Source organism: Erpetoichthys calabaricus, chromosome 4 (assembly GCF_900747795.2).
Source record: "Erpetoichthys calabaricus chromosome 4, fErpCal1.3, whole genome shotgun sequence".
NCBI classification, from domain to species: Eukaryota; Metazoa; Chordata; class Cladistia; order Polypteriformes; family Polypteridae; genus Erpetoichthys; species Erpetoichthys calabaricus.
This window is the reverse complement of record NC_041397.2, coordinates 222,873,098-222,887,602: the sequence shown is the minus strand read 5'-3', so window position 1 is coordinate 222,887,602 and position 14,505 is coordinate 222,873,098. Positions and strand designations below refer to the sequence as shown.

At 44.6% G+C, this 14,505-nt stretch overlaps 1 protein-coding gene across 1 annotated transcript in view; it reads left to right on the top strand.

Moving 5' to 3' along the window:
- Positions 1 to 3,709: 3,709 nt before the first annotated feature.
- LOC114650602 (rho guanine nucleotide exchange factor 17-like) overlaps positions 3,710 to 14,505 on the top strand; it is a 274,372-nt gene continuing 263,576 nt past the window's right edge. The window contains exon 1 of the mRNA XM_028800349.2: positions 3,710 to 7,878. Coding sequence (XP_028656182.2) covers positions 4,210 to 7,878 — 3,669 coding nt within the window. The 5' untranslated portion in view covers positions 3,710 to 4,209. The remainder of the gene's footprint in view (positions 7,879 to 14,505) is intronic.

The following is a 14,505-nucleotide window of genomic DNA, read 5'->3' as shown; positions in this document are numbered from 1 at the left end:
CTATCTACTTTCAAAATGCATCAGAGATAAAGGGGATTCTCAGAGAAGGACTTGAACAGAAAATATCACTATATGCAGATGATATTGTACTGTATATATCAGACTGACATAGCTCTGTGCCAGCAGTCCTAAAAGCATTAGCAAATTTTCAAAAAATATCTGGACTCAAAATCAATTTGAATAAAAGTGTGCACTTTCCAGTGAATTCTCTAGCTCACAATGTCAGACTGGATACTTTCCCATTTATTTTAGCAGATCAGTTTAAATATCTAGGGGTAAATATCACAAGCAAATATAGAATTTTTTTTCCAACCAAATTTTGATGTCTGCATTGAAAAAATTAAACAAGATGTCAATAGATGGTCTACCCTCAATCTCACATTAGCAGGGAGAATCAACACTGTTAAGATGAACATCCTTCCCAAGCATCTCTTCCTATTTCAAAGCCTTTCCATATGTATCAACAAATAATTTTTTAAGACATTAGACTCAATAATAACTTAATTTATTTGGAATTTGAAACATTGATGCATCCAAAGGGCGACTCTACAACAACCTTAAACAGCACTACCTAACTTTCAATACTATTAGTGGGCGGCAAATATACAAGCTATAAAGACCCAGACATCGACACAAATCGATGAATTTACACAAGCCTGGTCTGCAATTGAAATAAAATCTTACAGTACTTCTTTTTATTCCCTGCTGTATGCCCCAGTTAATACAAATTACTGTCAATGCACTAATAATCCAATTGCACTTCATTCTCTTAGAATATGGAACCAATGCAGGAAGCACTTTAAGACAGAGAAGCTTTTATCTGTTGCACCTCTACATGACAACCACCTTTTTCAACCCTCTCAAACTTATTCAGCATTTAATGTCTGGAAACTGTCTGGGATTAAAACACTTAGGGACTTGTACACAGATAATGCCTTTGAATCCTATGAACAATTACACTTCAAATTTAACTTCTCATCAACATAATTCTTCCACTGCTTTTAAGCCAGAAACTTTGCTAAACAGAACCTGCCCAGTTTTTCTCACCTCCCACCTTGTTCTATTCAGGACTATTCTATATAATCAATTTTGCAGACTCAGATAGCCTCTCTACAATTTATAAAAATATTTTAAAGTCCCTTCCTTCAAAGACCCCAGAGTATACTTGGGAAAGGATCTTAAAGGATCTGAAATATTAAGGGACTTAATATTTCAGAAAAGGAGTGGAAGGCAGCCATGCAAAGAATATGCTCTAGCTTCATATGTGCAAAGCATTCAATCATTCAACTTAAAATCTTTTATCGAGCGCATTTATCTTGTTTAAAATTGTCAAATGTTTCCAAGACAAGGCGGCATAGTGGCAGGAGACCTGGGTTTGCTTCTTGGGTCCTCCCTGCGTGGAGTTTGCATGTTCTCCCCATGTCTGTGTGGGTTTCCTCCCACAGTCCAAAGACAGGTGCATTGGTGATCCTAAATTGTCCCAAGTGTGTGCTTGGTGTGTGGGCCCTGCAGTGGGCTGGTGCCCTGCCCGGGATTTATTCCTGCCTTGCACCCTGTGCTGGCTGGGATTGGCTCCAGCAGACCCGCATGACCCTGTGTTAGGACATAGCGGGTTGGACAATGACTGACTTTCAACCTGTGAACGTTGCAATCTATCCCCGGCCTCATTGGGGCACATGTTCTGGGCGTGAACCAAATTAACAACATTTTGGACAGAAATCTTTGCATGCCTGTCAAACAGGCTCAGTGTCACAATCCCTCTTAACCCATTAACAGCTGTGTTTGGGGTACTCCCAGACAGGCTTAAAGTGGAGAAGGACAAACAAACTATAATTACCTTTACTACACTATTGGCACATACACTTATCTTGCTCATCTGGAAGAATCCCATCCCAACACTTTTAAGTCAGTGGGTAACTGATATTCTATACTACTTGAAATTGGAAAAAATCTAATTTTCACTTAGAAGATCTGTTCAAAACTTTTTAAAAATATAGCAGGATCTAATCAATAACATTTTAGAATAAGCTTCCACTTTGGGGAAAATGGTACTCTTCCTTTCTTGTTTCCTTTTATAGAGCAGCTCTAGATGTTGTCTCTCCTCTTTGTCTCTTGAGGGTTAGGGTTGAATTATGCTTTGTTAAGTTTGACTTAATTATAATGAAATGTTATCTGCTTCTAATTAAAATTAAAATCAATAAAAAAGTGTCATTTTCCAGACTCTGATAGAGGTCCACAGAGGACCAGACCCCTAGTAAAGGATGAAAAATAACATCATATTCATAATTTCTGACCTTGATTTAATCTAAGATGATGCCCCACATTCTTATGTTTGAGATCTGTCACTTTTAACCTTCTGTGTGTGGCTTATAGAGAGCTGGGACCACTGGTAAAGAATCAAATAACAAAAAATATGATCACATTCATGATGATCAGTAACCTCAAAATAGCATAAAATGACACTCCACATGCCTTTATTACTGTGCCCTATTTTTTCAAAATTTTTGTGAAAAGGAGTAACCGTGACCCCTCATATTCTTTTAGTGGGAGAACCCCTGGGGTTAGTTGATATGACATGCACAACATCAAGTCCTTTTGAACATTTCTGCTAAGCCACCTATTGGTTTACTCTTTATAATATGGTCCAAAAATTAGGGTTTTTTGGGTCTAGTGGGCCAAAAATAGGGGGAATCCCAAAAAGCATGACATCTTGCATCATTAGATATCAAGACGTACTGAAAGGTATATCATATGGGGAGAAGGGGGGCTTCTCATACCAGTGAGTCAAGCCAACAGGGTGTAACTGCAGGCTGCAAACTCCTATGACGTAAATCATGTTGTGTCCACAACATCCGTCACAAAACGCCCATCATGTGCCCGGTTTCACTATGGTTAAGATAAGGGGTGTGGGAGATTTATCTGGCTCAAATAATTAGGAATGTCGAGTAAACCAGCTGACATAAATGTGCAATCCAATTGGCTTTTCAGCATTGCTCCTGAATTACAGAGTTCAGGGGGTCTGTGGATAGTTGTGGAGATTGACTTCACAGAGCGTGCATCTTGTGACATTGTGGGTGTTACATGATTGATGTAATATGTATTGAGGGTTGCATTTAGACCCACCTCGAGTCAGTAAATGCCAGACGAAAAGAACTGAACTGTGTTCAAAGTATTCCTACATAATTTTTGTGTCATTTGTTCAAGTACAACACCTTTATCTGTAGGCACAATTTGCACAAGGGTCTGTTTGCCTGTTCAGATATGTTAAAAATAGTAAACAGTTTCATGGGGTGTACTTACTTTTTCACACGACCAAGTCCCGCACGCTGAACATGCACACACGCATGATTTTCGCCAGGGGGCGCTATTGACAAGGAAACAACGAATGCGCGAGCTTTTCAGACAAAGAACTTGAGTAAAGAGGAGTTTCTTACCGGGAGAAGTGCCACTTTTCTTTTTACTGTGATGAAAAGGGAACAATCCCTGGCCAAAGTCGCTCAGTAATTAATAGGCACTTGTTTAGTATGTGCACGTACAAGAGGGATAGGATTAACTCCATTAAAATAACAGAAAAGCGAGAGATCAAAGGATAAGCGCAGCACAGCGAAATGTGCGGGATGTTGGGCCGATCCCTTGAATAGCATCTTCAGTTTTTTCCCATCAGGGGCTAAGCCGACCCTCTATTTCCTGTATCCCCGCCCACCTTAGCACGAATTATTTGCATGTTAAAAAAAGAAAGCAGAGACAGAGGGGAAGGGGGACCGAGAGATAGAAAGACGCAAATCCCGCAAAACCCCGAGAAGTAATGTCAAGTGAGCCGAAAGCGCACACCGCCGGCCCTGGAGATGGGAGCTGACAGACCGGCTGGCCGCGGAGGGCAAATCGAACAGAAGCAAAACCAGCAGCAGCAGCCGAGGATCGACGCGGGTGCGAATCCCACCCGTGCGCACACATGGACCCCTGGAGGGGGGAAGAGCAGTCTGGCAGAGTGCGCACCGCCGAGCCGTTGCGCTTGGATTACTCTTTAATGCACTAGATCGGCTTCACGCAACTTCTTGCGGACTTTTTTTGCTTTCTTCTTGGACTCGTTTTGGTGGATGCTTTTGTTGTAAGCCGCACACGTATCACGTTGGAATGAGGAGATAAGAGCAGAACGCACCGGGAACTTTTTTATGGATTGCAAGGAAGCAGCGCAATTAGTAACTCGCAATGGCCCAAGCGGAGCCCCCGAAAAAGGCTGCGCTGTACCGGAGCGTTTCCTTCAAGAAGTTGGAAAGCTGGAGCGCTAACAAGGCGCAGGACACGGTGCCCGGGGGTGGCGCACATTCTCCGCAGGCCGACACGCTGCACCCCCCGACCGCCGCCGCTGCCTCCTCCTCCTCCTCTTCTTCTTCCTCCTCCTCTTCAAGAAAAGTTTCCAAGATCTCGGCGGCCAGGAGGTGCTCCCCGCCCTGCATCGCGCCGGCCATCCAGCAGCTCCGGCAGCGCTTCACGGCGCCCTCCGGGCCACCGCGCATGAGGAGGCGGAGGGACAGCGAGCGGGGGGAGGAGGAGGAGCAGGAGCAGCGGGAGGAGGCCGAGTGCTCTGCGCCTCTGCGCCCCGACACCGCCACTGCCGCCGTGCCCAGCGCGTGCCCCTCGCTCCCCGCTGTGCCGAAGACCCAAAGCGGCGACAGTAGCAGCAGCAACAGCAGCGCCGCCGACTGCGCCTGGACCGAGACGAGCAAGTGGCCGAGCGTAACTAAAATGCGCAAACTTTTTGGAGACGGGCAAGCGCCAAGGTCACCAAAGCTACACACTGGTAGGCAGTGGCACCCACTTGGCCAGGAGGAGCAGTCCGGAGCGCTGAGCCCGGAGCCGAGTGCGGACAGCTGGACGACGAAGAAGCCCAAGCCTCCGCCCCCTCCCCCGCCGCCCCGCAGCAGCTCCGTCCCGTATTCCCTGAAATACTCGCGCCAGCCAGCGGATAGTTTACATTCTTCACATAGCTCCTCCAAACCACAGGCCGGCGTCAAAGGCAGCTCCTGCGAAGAGGAGCACTGGAAAGGCAGAGGGCAGGGCGCCAGTGCCGGGGGCTCCAAGACCAGATCCCCCGGGAGGTCTTCTGGAAGCGAGGAGGAGGAAGAGGACAATGGCCCGTGCCGGGACAGAGGGCGGCGCAGAGCTCTGAGGAAGAAGAAAAGGAGCACAGTGGGGAGTTTGGAGAATGGGGAGTCAGACGACGGGGAGAACTTGTCACTAATGGACCCCTTGGAAAAACGTCAAGGATCCGCTGACTTGGACTGTACAGCGGCCCAGGATGGGGAAGAGCAGCTACCCGGGTGTAAGGTGACGCGGGCATCTGAACTGGCCTGCTCCACGGGTACACTGACTAACGACAAAAGGCCTTGCACCTTTCCCACCCCACTGACACCAGGGCATTACCGAGGACTTTCTGAGAGCAGGCTTAGCCCCTCGGGGTCATTTCTGGGATCGTCCCGAGGCTCCCCCATCCCTGGGGTTTCCCGCGTGTCAAAAGTCAGCATCCTTCCCTTTCTGTCCAGCCCAATGGGTTCCCGGAGCAGCAGCCGCTACTCCAGCACAGAAACACTTAAAGAAGAGGAGCAGGTGCTTTCCTCATCCTCCGTGCTCAGCAAGAGCTTTCATGGCAACTTCACCATGTTCAGGTCCCCCAGTTTCAGCCATGCCGATGGCTACTACCGACCCCAAGTGCGAGTGCGGACAAAAATACCAGTCGGGGTGAAAAACAAGTTGGAAATGTCTTCGGAAAGTTCCCGTTTTTCTGCAAAGTCCAGACATATGATGTCTGCTTCGAATCCTGATATCGCCTCCGAGACCTTGACACTACTTAGCTTCCTTAAAAGTGATCTATCTGAGCTCAGGGTGAAAAAGAAGGAGACTGGAGCTGGTGCCCATGGAGAGGGCAGTGTACACTATTCCAGCACATACCACCACCCTGTGAATCATATGCCTGCTTACCGGACAAGGGGGGGACTGAGAAGTCCAGGTTGCACATCTCCTCAGAATCGTCCCTCCCTTAAGGAGCTGACAGCCACATTAAGACGAACAAAGTCTTTCACCTATTCGGATAAGCCAGCAGGACGGAGACTGACGGGAGGCAGTGTGATGAAGGTTAGCACTTCAGAGCTTATGCTGGCCAGCACCGGGGACAGTGATGCCACTGTTTCAGACAGGGATGGCGAAGATGGTCTTGTATATGATGGCCTTCCTTATCCTCTGCAGGACCAATATGTCCAAGAGGCAAGGCAAGTATTCAAAGACATCAGTCAAATAGGGGCGCAGGATGAAGGCAATTTTGAAGTGGAGGGCCGGGAAGATGAGTGTTTACGACACAATGGAGAAACTGCGGATGTGCACCTGACACAGGTGATGAGTGACACAAATTTGACAGAAAGAACAGAAAGTGAGAAGGGTTTGAGAAATGGGGATTCCGAAGAGAATGTGTATAGCAGGAGGTCTGTGGATGAGCTGTCTGGACATGACTCCAGTCTGACAGATGAGGGGATTGTGACTGAGCCAGAGATGGGACCTTTTTGTGGGCCTTTGACGAAGGACCTGCTGACCCAACCACTTACTGTGTGGAAACAAGCTAATAATGACCTACAAAGTGAGGGTCGGCCTACTGTTATGCCAACAAGGGTGCTTCCTTCCTCAGCACCGGTGGTCAAGACTAAGTCTGAAAGTGTAACGATATGTGGAGATGTTTCCTATGGTCAAAGCACGAGGCATGGGCCCCTGGAGGCCCCGTCAACACCAAGTGCTATTCGGCGGAGAAGAAAGTTTTCTTCAGCTGGCAACAACAGTTCTGATTCCAGCAATGGCAGCAATGGTGAGTCCAGTGGGGAAGCCTACCGGTCCCTCAGTGACCCCATGCCCCATAGAAGGTGCTCCATCCCAGAAGACTCCAAGAATTTCTCAGTCGACAGCAACCTGCTTGGCTCTTTGAACACTAAGAATGGCATGCCAGAGCTGTCTGCTACAGACCTTTCGGAGTTCACAGGGAGTGCAGCCAGCGACCTGTCCGTCTGCAGCGACTGCCTTAAGGACTACAATATGGTGATCCAAAGTATTGTGAGGGAACCTGGTGCCATGGACAAGCTCAATGATGAGAAAGGGAATGGCAAGATGGTAAAGAAGAAGTCATTCAGTGATCCCAGCCGTCGGGGGGAGTCCGCCACAGCTGGATTTCAAAGCTTAAATGAGCCCATTAACGAAATGGACCAGGCCATCCCTCCCTCCAGCAGTGAGCCAATTCTGTCTGAGCAGAGGGACGAGGTGCGAGAGTTGCAGGAGCTGGGCAAGACAGATGGTAAGTCACGCTCGAGGTCTGAGCATCTACTGCCCTCTCACTTGGAATCGGAAGCTCCTGAATTTGCCTTTGACCCTAAACTGGTGGAAGTCCTATCCCCCCGTGTGGTCCGGCGAAGCTCTAAAAAGCGTACCAATCGGGTCTCGCACCAGGAGAGTGGCAAACTGCAGCAAGTCTTGGAGCAACCAACTCTGTCTCTGACCAAAGGTAGACCAACAGCAAAACATGTCCGGCACACCAGTGAGCCAGCCACTTTCATACCCATTGCCTCCGCTGAGATGCCTGTTCCACAGAGTCACCCAGTTAGCATCACTGTGCCAGAGCCTTCCAGGGTATCACAAAAACCTTTTCATATAGTTCAGTCTCCATCTCTGGAGGAGGAGTCCAAGAAGTACATGTTGGCCCTGAATGTTGGTGACGTGCAGGTTCCTACCGTTCTTGATACCTCAAAATCCACACCAGTGACCCCAACCACTGGAGTACCAAAGATGCCACGCAAGCCCAGCGAAGATCTGAGCCCTCTTCCTCACAAGAGCAAGCCACAAGTGGTAAGTCATAAGCTACATGATAAAATTACTTTTTATTTAGCTTTATGGCTTTTTTTTTTTTTTTTGTAATAAGGTTATTGGATAATATCTAGCGTGTCTACGTTTTTTAGGTTCAGAGGCACTGCCTTTTTTGTCTTCCTCATGTGTAGTGCAAAGGTGTGCCTGTTTCCAAAAACTACATTTATTGAATCAAAAGCACTGCATGAAATGGATCCCTGTCTATTATGAGAACATTCTCCTCTTTGCTTTGCCTCCATGAGCTATCCCTTAGAGCAGAGCTGCCAAATAATTCAGCTTGACGTTAGCCCAGACCTGAGTGTAAATTTGACCTCACCTTGAACAGCGATGCTCAATATGTTTTCCATCAGTGTCCAAAGACTTTAAGAAAGGAGACATCGACAACTCCTTATCCCAGTTTATAATGCTTATGATCGACTGGGTGGTAACACTGGCATTTACAGTAAGATGCATTTTGCCCTTTCCTTCTGTATTTTTCTCAATTTTTGAAACCTGCCGTTTTGAGTCCTTACAGTGCATTGATGAAGCTTTGCAGCATGCTGGCTTTGTTGACGTGTGGCTCAGACAGAGTGGTGAAAAGCACAAGTGAGAAACAGAAGTACAGTTCAGGGAGTTTATGATCCAACACCTGTTGACAGTCACTTGGTCCTCGGAAGAGTTGTAAGTCTGTTTTAATATGTAGGGTAGGAAAGTATGTTCTTTCAGCAAAACACAGTCGTCCACAATAAATGGTACAGGTAGCGTCACCCTGATAAATAATCGCATAGAAAAATGCTTTAGTCCTCATTCTGGTGACAGCAGTTAACTGGCCTTAAACCAAACATGAAAACATTCACTGGTCAGTATGCATAGGTATGTATGTCTGTGTAAGGTGGCACAGTGGTTAGTGCTTTGTTTATCCAGCATTCCGTTTTCACATTCTGTCTGTGTCTAAAATTGCTTTGTGAGGAAGACCAGAATGCTCAGAGAAAAATTCAAAGTGTCACGAGTATGAATGTTGTGTTACAGTTAGAATGCCCTGTGGTGGACTGGTGCCCTGTCCAGGGTTGTTTCCTGCCTTGTGTTCAATGATACTCTGCCTCACTGCGACCCAGCATTAGACTCAGTTGGTTTGCAAATGTTATGTATGTAATATATGCCCCAATGTGGAGTGGTCGTTGTTGTTGTCTCACAGCTCAGGTTGCAGGGATCAGTTGGGTCATTGATTCCTTTAGAGTTCTGTCTGTGTTGGTTTACTCTGGTTACCTCTCATACCCCAAAGCTATGCTATATTGTTAGGTTGGTTCATTTATTGTCATTATAGCTTGTAGTACAATAACAACTACTTAGTCCAGTACTGGTGCAGAAACTTTTAACAGTATAGCAACAGTAGAATATACAATATGGTACAACAAAATAATGCAGATCACCATGTGTATGTATGTTTATATAATATATGTGTGTGTGTGTGTGTGTGTGTACAGGTACTTGTGGTAATCCACCTAGGAGGACTATAGTTTTTGTGTATATACACGTTTGTTTTTGTCTTTGATTTTTCATTTTGAGACTGGCACTAATCACTGTAAATATTGTTCACTATTTTTGGGACTTTGCTTTCGTGATTTGTGCACCTGTAAATAAAACTCATTATTTTTCTCAAAAATCTTTTTCTGACCATGTCTCCATGCCTGACATTTTGGGCTCGAACTATATGATACCCTGAGTGTAGTCTGGTGCCAACCTTGGCATTACACGGGGTGTCACAGTACTCTCCACTCTTTTCCAGAACTAAACATCCACCACAAGACCTTGCAGATATATTCAGATTAGATGCAAGATGCTGAACAGGTGACAAGGCATTGATAGTGTCACCATAGTCACGTTGTATTGAAACCTGTCTGCTCTTGCAACCTTTTTTTTTTTTTTTACTAAATAGAACTTGGTATCACCTCTCCAATGTCAGTTTTGCATTATCTGTGGCGTTGATCTGTCACTGTCTGACTAACACTGCATGTTGTAGTTAACTGCATGAACGATCCCCCGTTTACATCCTGTCAGTGAGATTTGCTGCCTCCAGTTTAGTGCGTGTGATTTGTAATGTGTAACTTGGCAAGTGTCATATGCCAGAGGAATTGAGCTAGCCAAATCAGACTGAGCTAAATTATAAGTCTGAAACTGCCTTTGCAAACAAAGAGGTGAAATACCAAATAAAAGTTAATCAATGGACAGACATACTGAAAATGACTTGTGGAGGTAACCTGGCATTGTCATCACATGTACTGAAAGTTGTGCCTACAAGTGAGTCTGTTGCTGCCATCTAAATATTAGAAACTGTTTCAGATAAAATGAATAGAACAGATTATGTTAAATTAATAAAGATTGTTTTTGATATACTTGACGTCTGACAGTTCTGAATATGAGGAACGGTTTCTGGTGTTTGAATTTGTTTGTGGAAGAATCAACATTTGTGTCTTTTGATTATATGACTATATAGTGATATGACATGTTGGATTAAGTGAGTGAAGAGTATAAAGAGATGGGTGATTATGCGTCTGCCTTGACTGCTGTTACATTCACTCCTGGATTTTTCGTCTTTTGTTCAGAGTTGTATGAATATAAAAAAAGTAGGCACAGAAAATGGACCGATCATTATATTTGAAAGGGCAAAGCTATCTTAAACAAGGCCTTGGGGCAAAAAAAGCAGTTAATGGGGGGGATTGGGTTGCCCATTGAAGGATATATTTAGGAAGACCTGGTGGGAGACTAATGTCAAACACATAGGGACTTCACTAATAGAAGAGTGTCTGTGTTGTTTGCATAAGCAAATGGGCAACAGAGACCTTTTGCTTGATCCTTGATTTTGATCGATTGGGCCTTTAAGACACAGTTCTTTAAAAGCATTCTGTTTTTCACAAGACCTCTACAGTCAGGAAGGGCGACCCCCTGCTATGGTCCCCTAAAGCCAGGTTGCGGAAGTCCTTCCAAGGCCATGTGCTGCACCATTTGTTGTACTACAGGGATGCCTTGCAGTCCATACTTCAACCCTACAAGTGATTTCATGGTTTGGACTTTAAGTAACCCAAGCAGAAAATTGTGCCAAATGACAAAGGCCTACAAGTAGTTCAGAATGTGCGCAGTAGGAGATTTGGGTGAAGGTAGGAGGAAGAGGTTTATATTGAGTAGATGGAGACACAGAGAATGGACATTGGAGAGTTTCAGAGGAGTGATGGGTGCTACTTTAAGAGCTGGGCTTGTGGTTGTGAACTGCTTAACCAAAAGGCAGTGTAAAATAATAAAAAGCAATAAAATACTTTATTTGACCCTCCCCATGTGCTTTTACTTTTTAAAAAATGTAATCTTTTTTTTTTTTTAATACCTTTAGCATCTTAGGTTTAATTTTGGGCAAAGAAGGTTGTTTACTGTCACATCACATATCCATTAGTTTAGAGTGCCAGTTGAATTAGGGTGCCACTATTGGCCTGTTGACCAAGCTCAGGTTTCTGTCCAACAGCGAAGACCTTGCAGACATGTTTGTTAATAACCCTACCTTGAATATTTACTTCTTGTTAAAGTTGTTGTGTTATAATTTCATGGTTTTTCCACTGTATAAAGGTCTGTGTGAAGTCAGCATAGCAATAATAGTATGTGGAATACACATCAGCAGTACAGCATTATGGAACTGTAATAATTACAAACAATAATGTAACATCTGATTTTAATTTTTTTTTTAAAGACTAATTGTATGGCACTTGTTGCAGTCCTAAAAATAACAAAGGCAACCAAGAAAAGCTGGAGATAAAGTTGGGTGTACTTATTCTGTTTTCTGTTTTTTGGATGTGATGTATTGGAGTGGGCTTATCAGTCTGTCTGTCTGTCTGTCTGTCTGTCTGTCTCTTTTGAACTTATTAGAAACAGCCACACCATTGTTTATCTGTGAACAATGGTGACCTTGACGTAGGCTCTGAAAGGTGGACTATCATTATGTAGCGTTCTACTACTCCATCTAGACGGCGTTCACATTACAAGCCTCATTGCTCAATTCCAATTTTTTTGCTCTGAGCGGATCTGCTTTTCTTGACAGTTCTCATTCATAGCTACAAGTGAACAGTGTCTAACTACAATTTGAACACATCCCTCCCCCTCGAAATGGCACACATGTCCACATTGATACGTTTATGCATGAGAGGTGACGCATTCGTGGTATTAAAGCCAACAAAATAAACATGCTTGTAGCTAGTGTATGTGTTGCGTTTTGCTCTGGGTGACGGCAAACAGTTTGTCAGCCATATATGATTAGGTCAAAGGCAAAAAAAAAAGCCAGATGGCTCACTTTTTTGTTGTTTTCACAACTTTTGCTGGCACTACTGCTTCAAGAGATGTGTGGGTACGAGAAAGGAACAAGCAAAGTTGGGACCGTAACTGTTGTCACGGCCATAACTCTCCTCCATTGTTGTTTTACCTCCCTGTCGGTGCTGGCTGATAGGCGAAAAAGACATGAATTCCGAACTGACTGTTCTCATTCATGTCATATGGCCACAAATGGGTCGTGTATCTGACCTAGGACCACATACTGTATGAAAGTGTCTCAAGTCTGATTGAAAAGATTGGATTTCTTTGTCCGCATAGCCCTGAAAACATCACGCTTGTGATATATTAACAAAAAAATTGGATTTGAGTCACCTCTGCCAGCTAATATGAATGGTAAGAGATGTTCTCTGTGTTGTGCCCTTTTTTTGGCCAGGATTGACTCCTGCTCCTAGCCACTCTCTACAAAGCGAAAGTGGCTTCATAAATAGATGGCAGGATCAGCAGCAACAAAGATCTTCTTTTTTTTTTTTTTTATATATAAATGTTTCCATACTGTGCTAATACTCTTTGACTTTTGAGGTGCTGAAGATGTCACATAGCTTGGTGTGTATACAATGCGGCAGAAAAGCCACTCTCTTGGAGCAGCTGTGTCTTGCAGGTGCAAAAGAACTCTTGAGCTGAGGCAGACTATAATCCGATGCCTGAAGGCGTCTCCTGACATATTGCTTTGTACTTAAGCTGTGGCAGCTTGTGTCCACGATGTTTAGGAATGTTGTCTCATGGCCGACATACCAAGGGAGGAAACAATGCCTGTGTGGCAGCAGCCTTTGGTAACCTCAGTCAGTGGAATTTATTTGAAATAAACAAACAGCACTGAAAATTCTTTACTTGCAGTCTTTCTTTTTTTTAATTAATCCCACTGCTCAATAGAGGAGACACAAGAGATTGGTGTGGACCCCATTTCCACCATCTCCCAAATGCTTCAAACTGCAGTTTGATATTTTTTTTCCTCCGTTCTTAACTGTCTCATCGACTCCTGCACTATTTCCTCGTATATTTTTGTGGCACATGGTTCTGTGTTTGGCCAAATATAACAAAACAACAAAAAAAAAGCTAACCATTTGTTGGTCTCAAAGTACTTTTTACAAAAAACAAAAAAACATGAACAATCTTCCTGTAGTGCAGATGTGCCCTCTTCAGAGTAGCAATGTGGTTTTGTTTTTATTTGCTTCTATCAGGTCTCAAAGAATACCATTGGGCAGTAATGACTTATTTTCAAAGAAACCACATGGCTCTATAACGCTATGGAATTTGGCACAAATTTAATCAGCAAGGTTACAAATTAGCCTGGCTTGGCTTTTGGGAGGCTTGGCTTTTTTAATTTTATTATAAAGAGTGCTGGCAAACATGAGTGATAGGTTAATCACTTCTGCAATGTAACTGCTGGGATTTCTTGTGTGAGAGCTGCCAGCTGTCAAATAGCATTCAGGTGTGCCGGAAAAGCTGCTGCATGCGAGGTGGCGAGGTTTGTAGAGGCATTTTTCGATTTGCCACGTTTGGATGTGTGGCATGTGCATTGCTGAGCGTGCAGAGTGGCAGCTTCACTTGATATTTGTAGGCTCATTTGTCCCTAAGTTTCCGGTTGTCTCTTTTTCATCTCCTCTAAGGTGCCGCCCAGGGGGCTAAGTTGTTCAACTTGCCAGCACAAGGCTCCATAATCAGTGCTGGCTTGATATCGGGTTTCTATGCGCCATGTGAGAACGACCTATTGACACTTTGAATTGACAGGTCGCAGCCTTAGGCTTGAGCACAAAACAAGCAAAAGTCACTTGAACCTCTTTCTCTACCGTTTACAAGTGCAAGAAAATGCCTCCTCTACCACAGGTCAAAGAGAAAGCTTTGCTGTTGACTGTGAGCCAAAGATGCAGGGAAAATACATTTAATGCAAAGGTTAGTCTTACTTGTGCAAACACATACAAGTGAACCACGCCTGCTCCCATAAACACATACAAATAAGTCAGCCTTGCATACACCTAATCTGACAGAGCCAGGATGATCTGCCAACACTCAGAGCTTTTCATGTGGCTCATGCCAGTCTAAATAATAAACCACCAACAGATAAAAACAACTAATCCTGCTCACCTCCTGGGTTGAATTAATTAATTAATGTTTGGTTACGGCGGCACGGTGGCGCAGTGGGTAGCGCTGCTGCCTCGCAGTTGGGAGATCTGGGGACCTGGGTTCGCTTCCCGGGTCCTCCCTGCGTGGAGTTTGCATGTTCTCCCCGTGTCTGCGTGGGTTTCCTCCCACAGTCCAAAGACA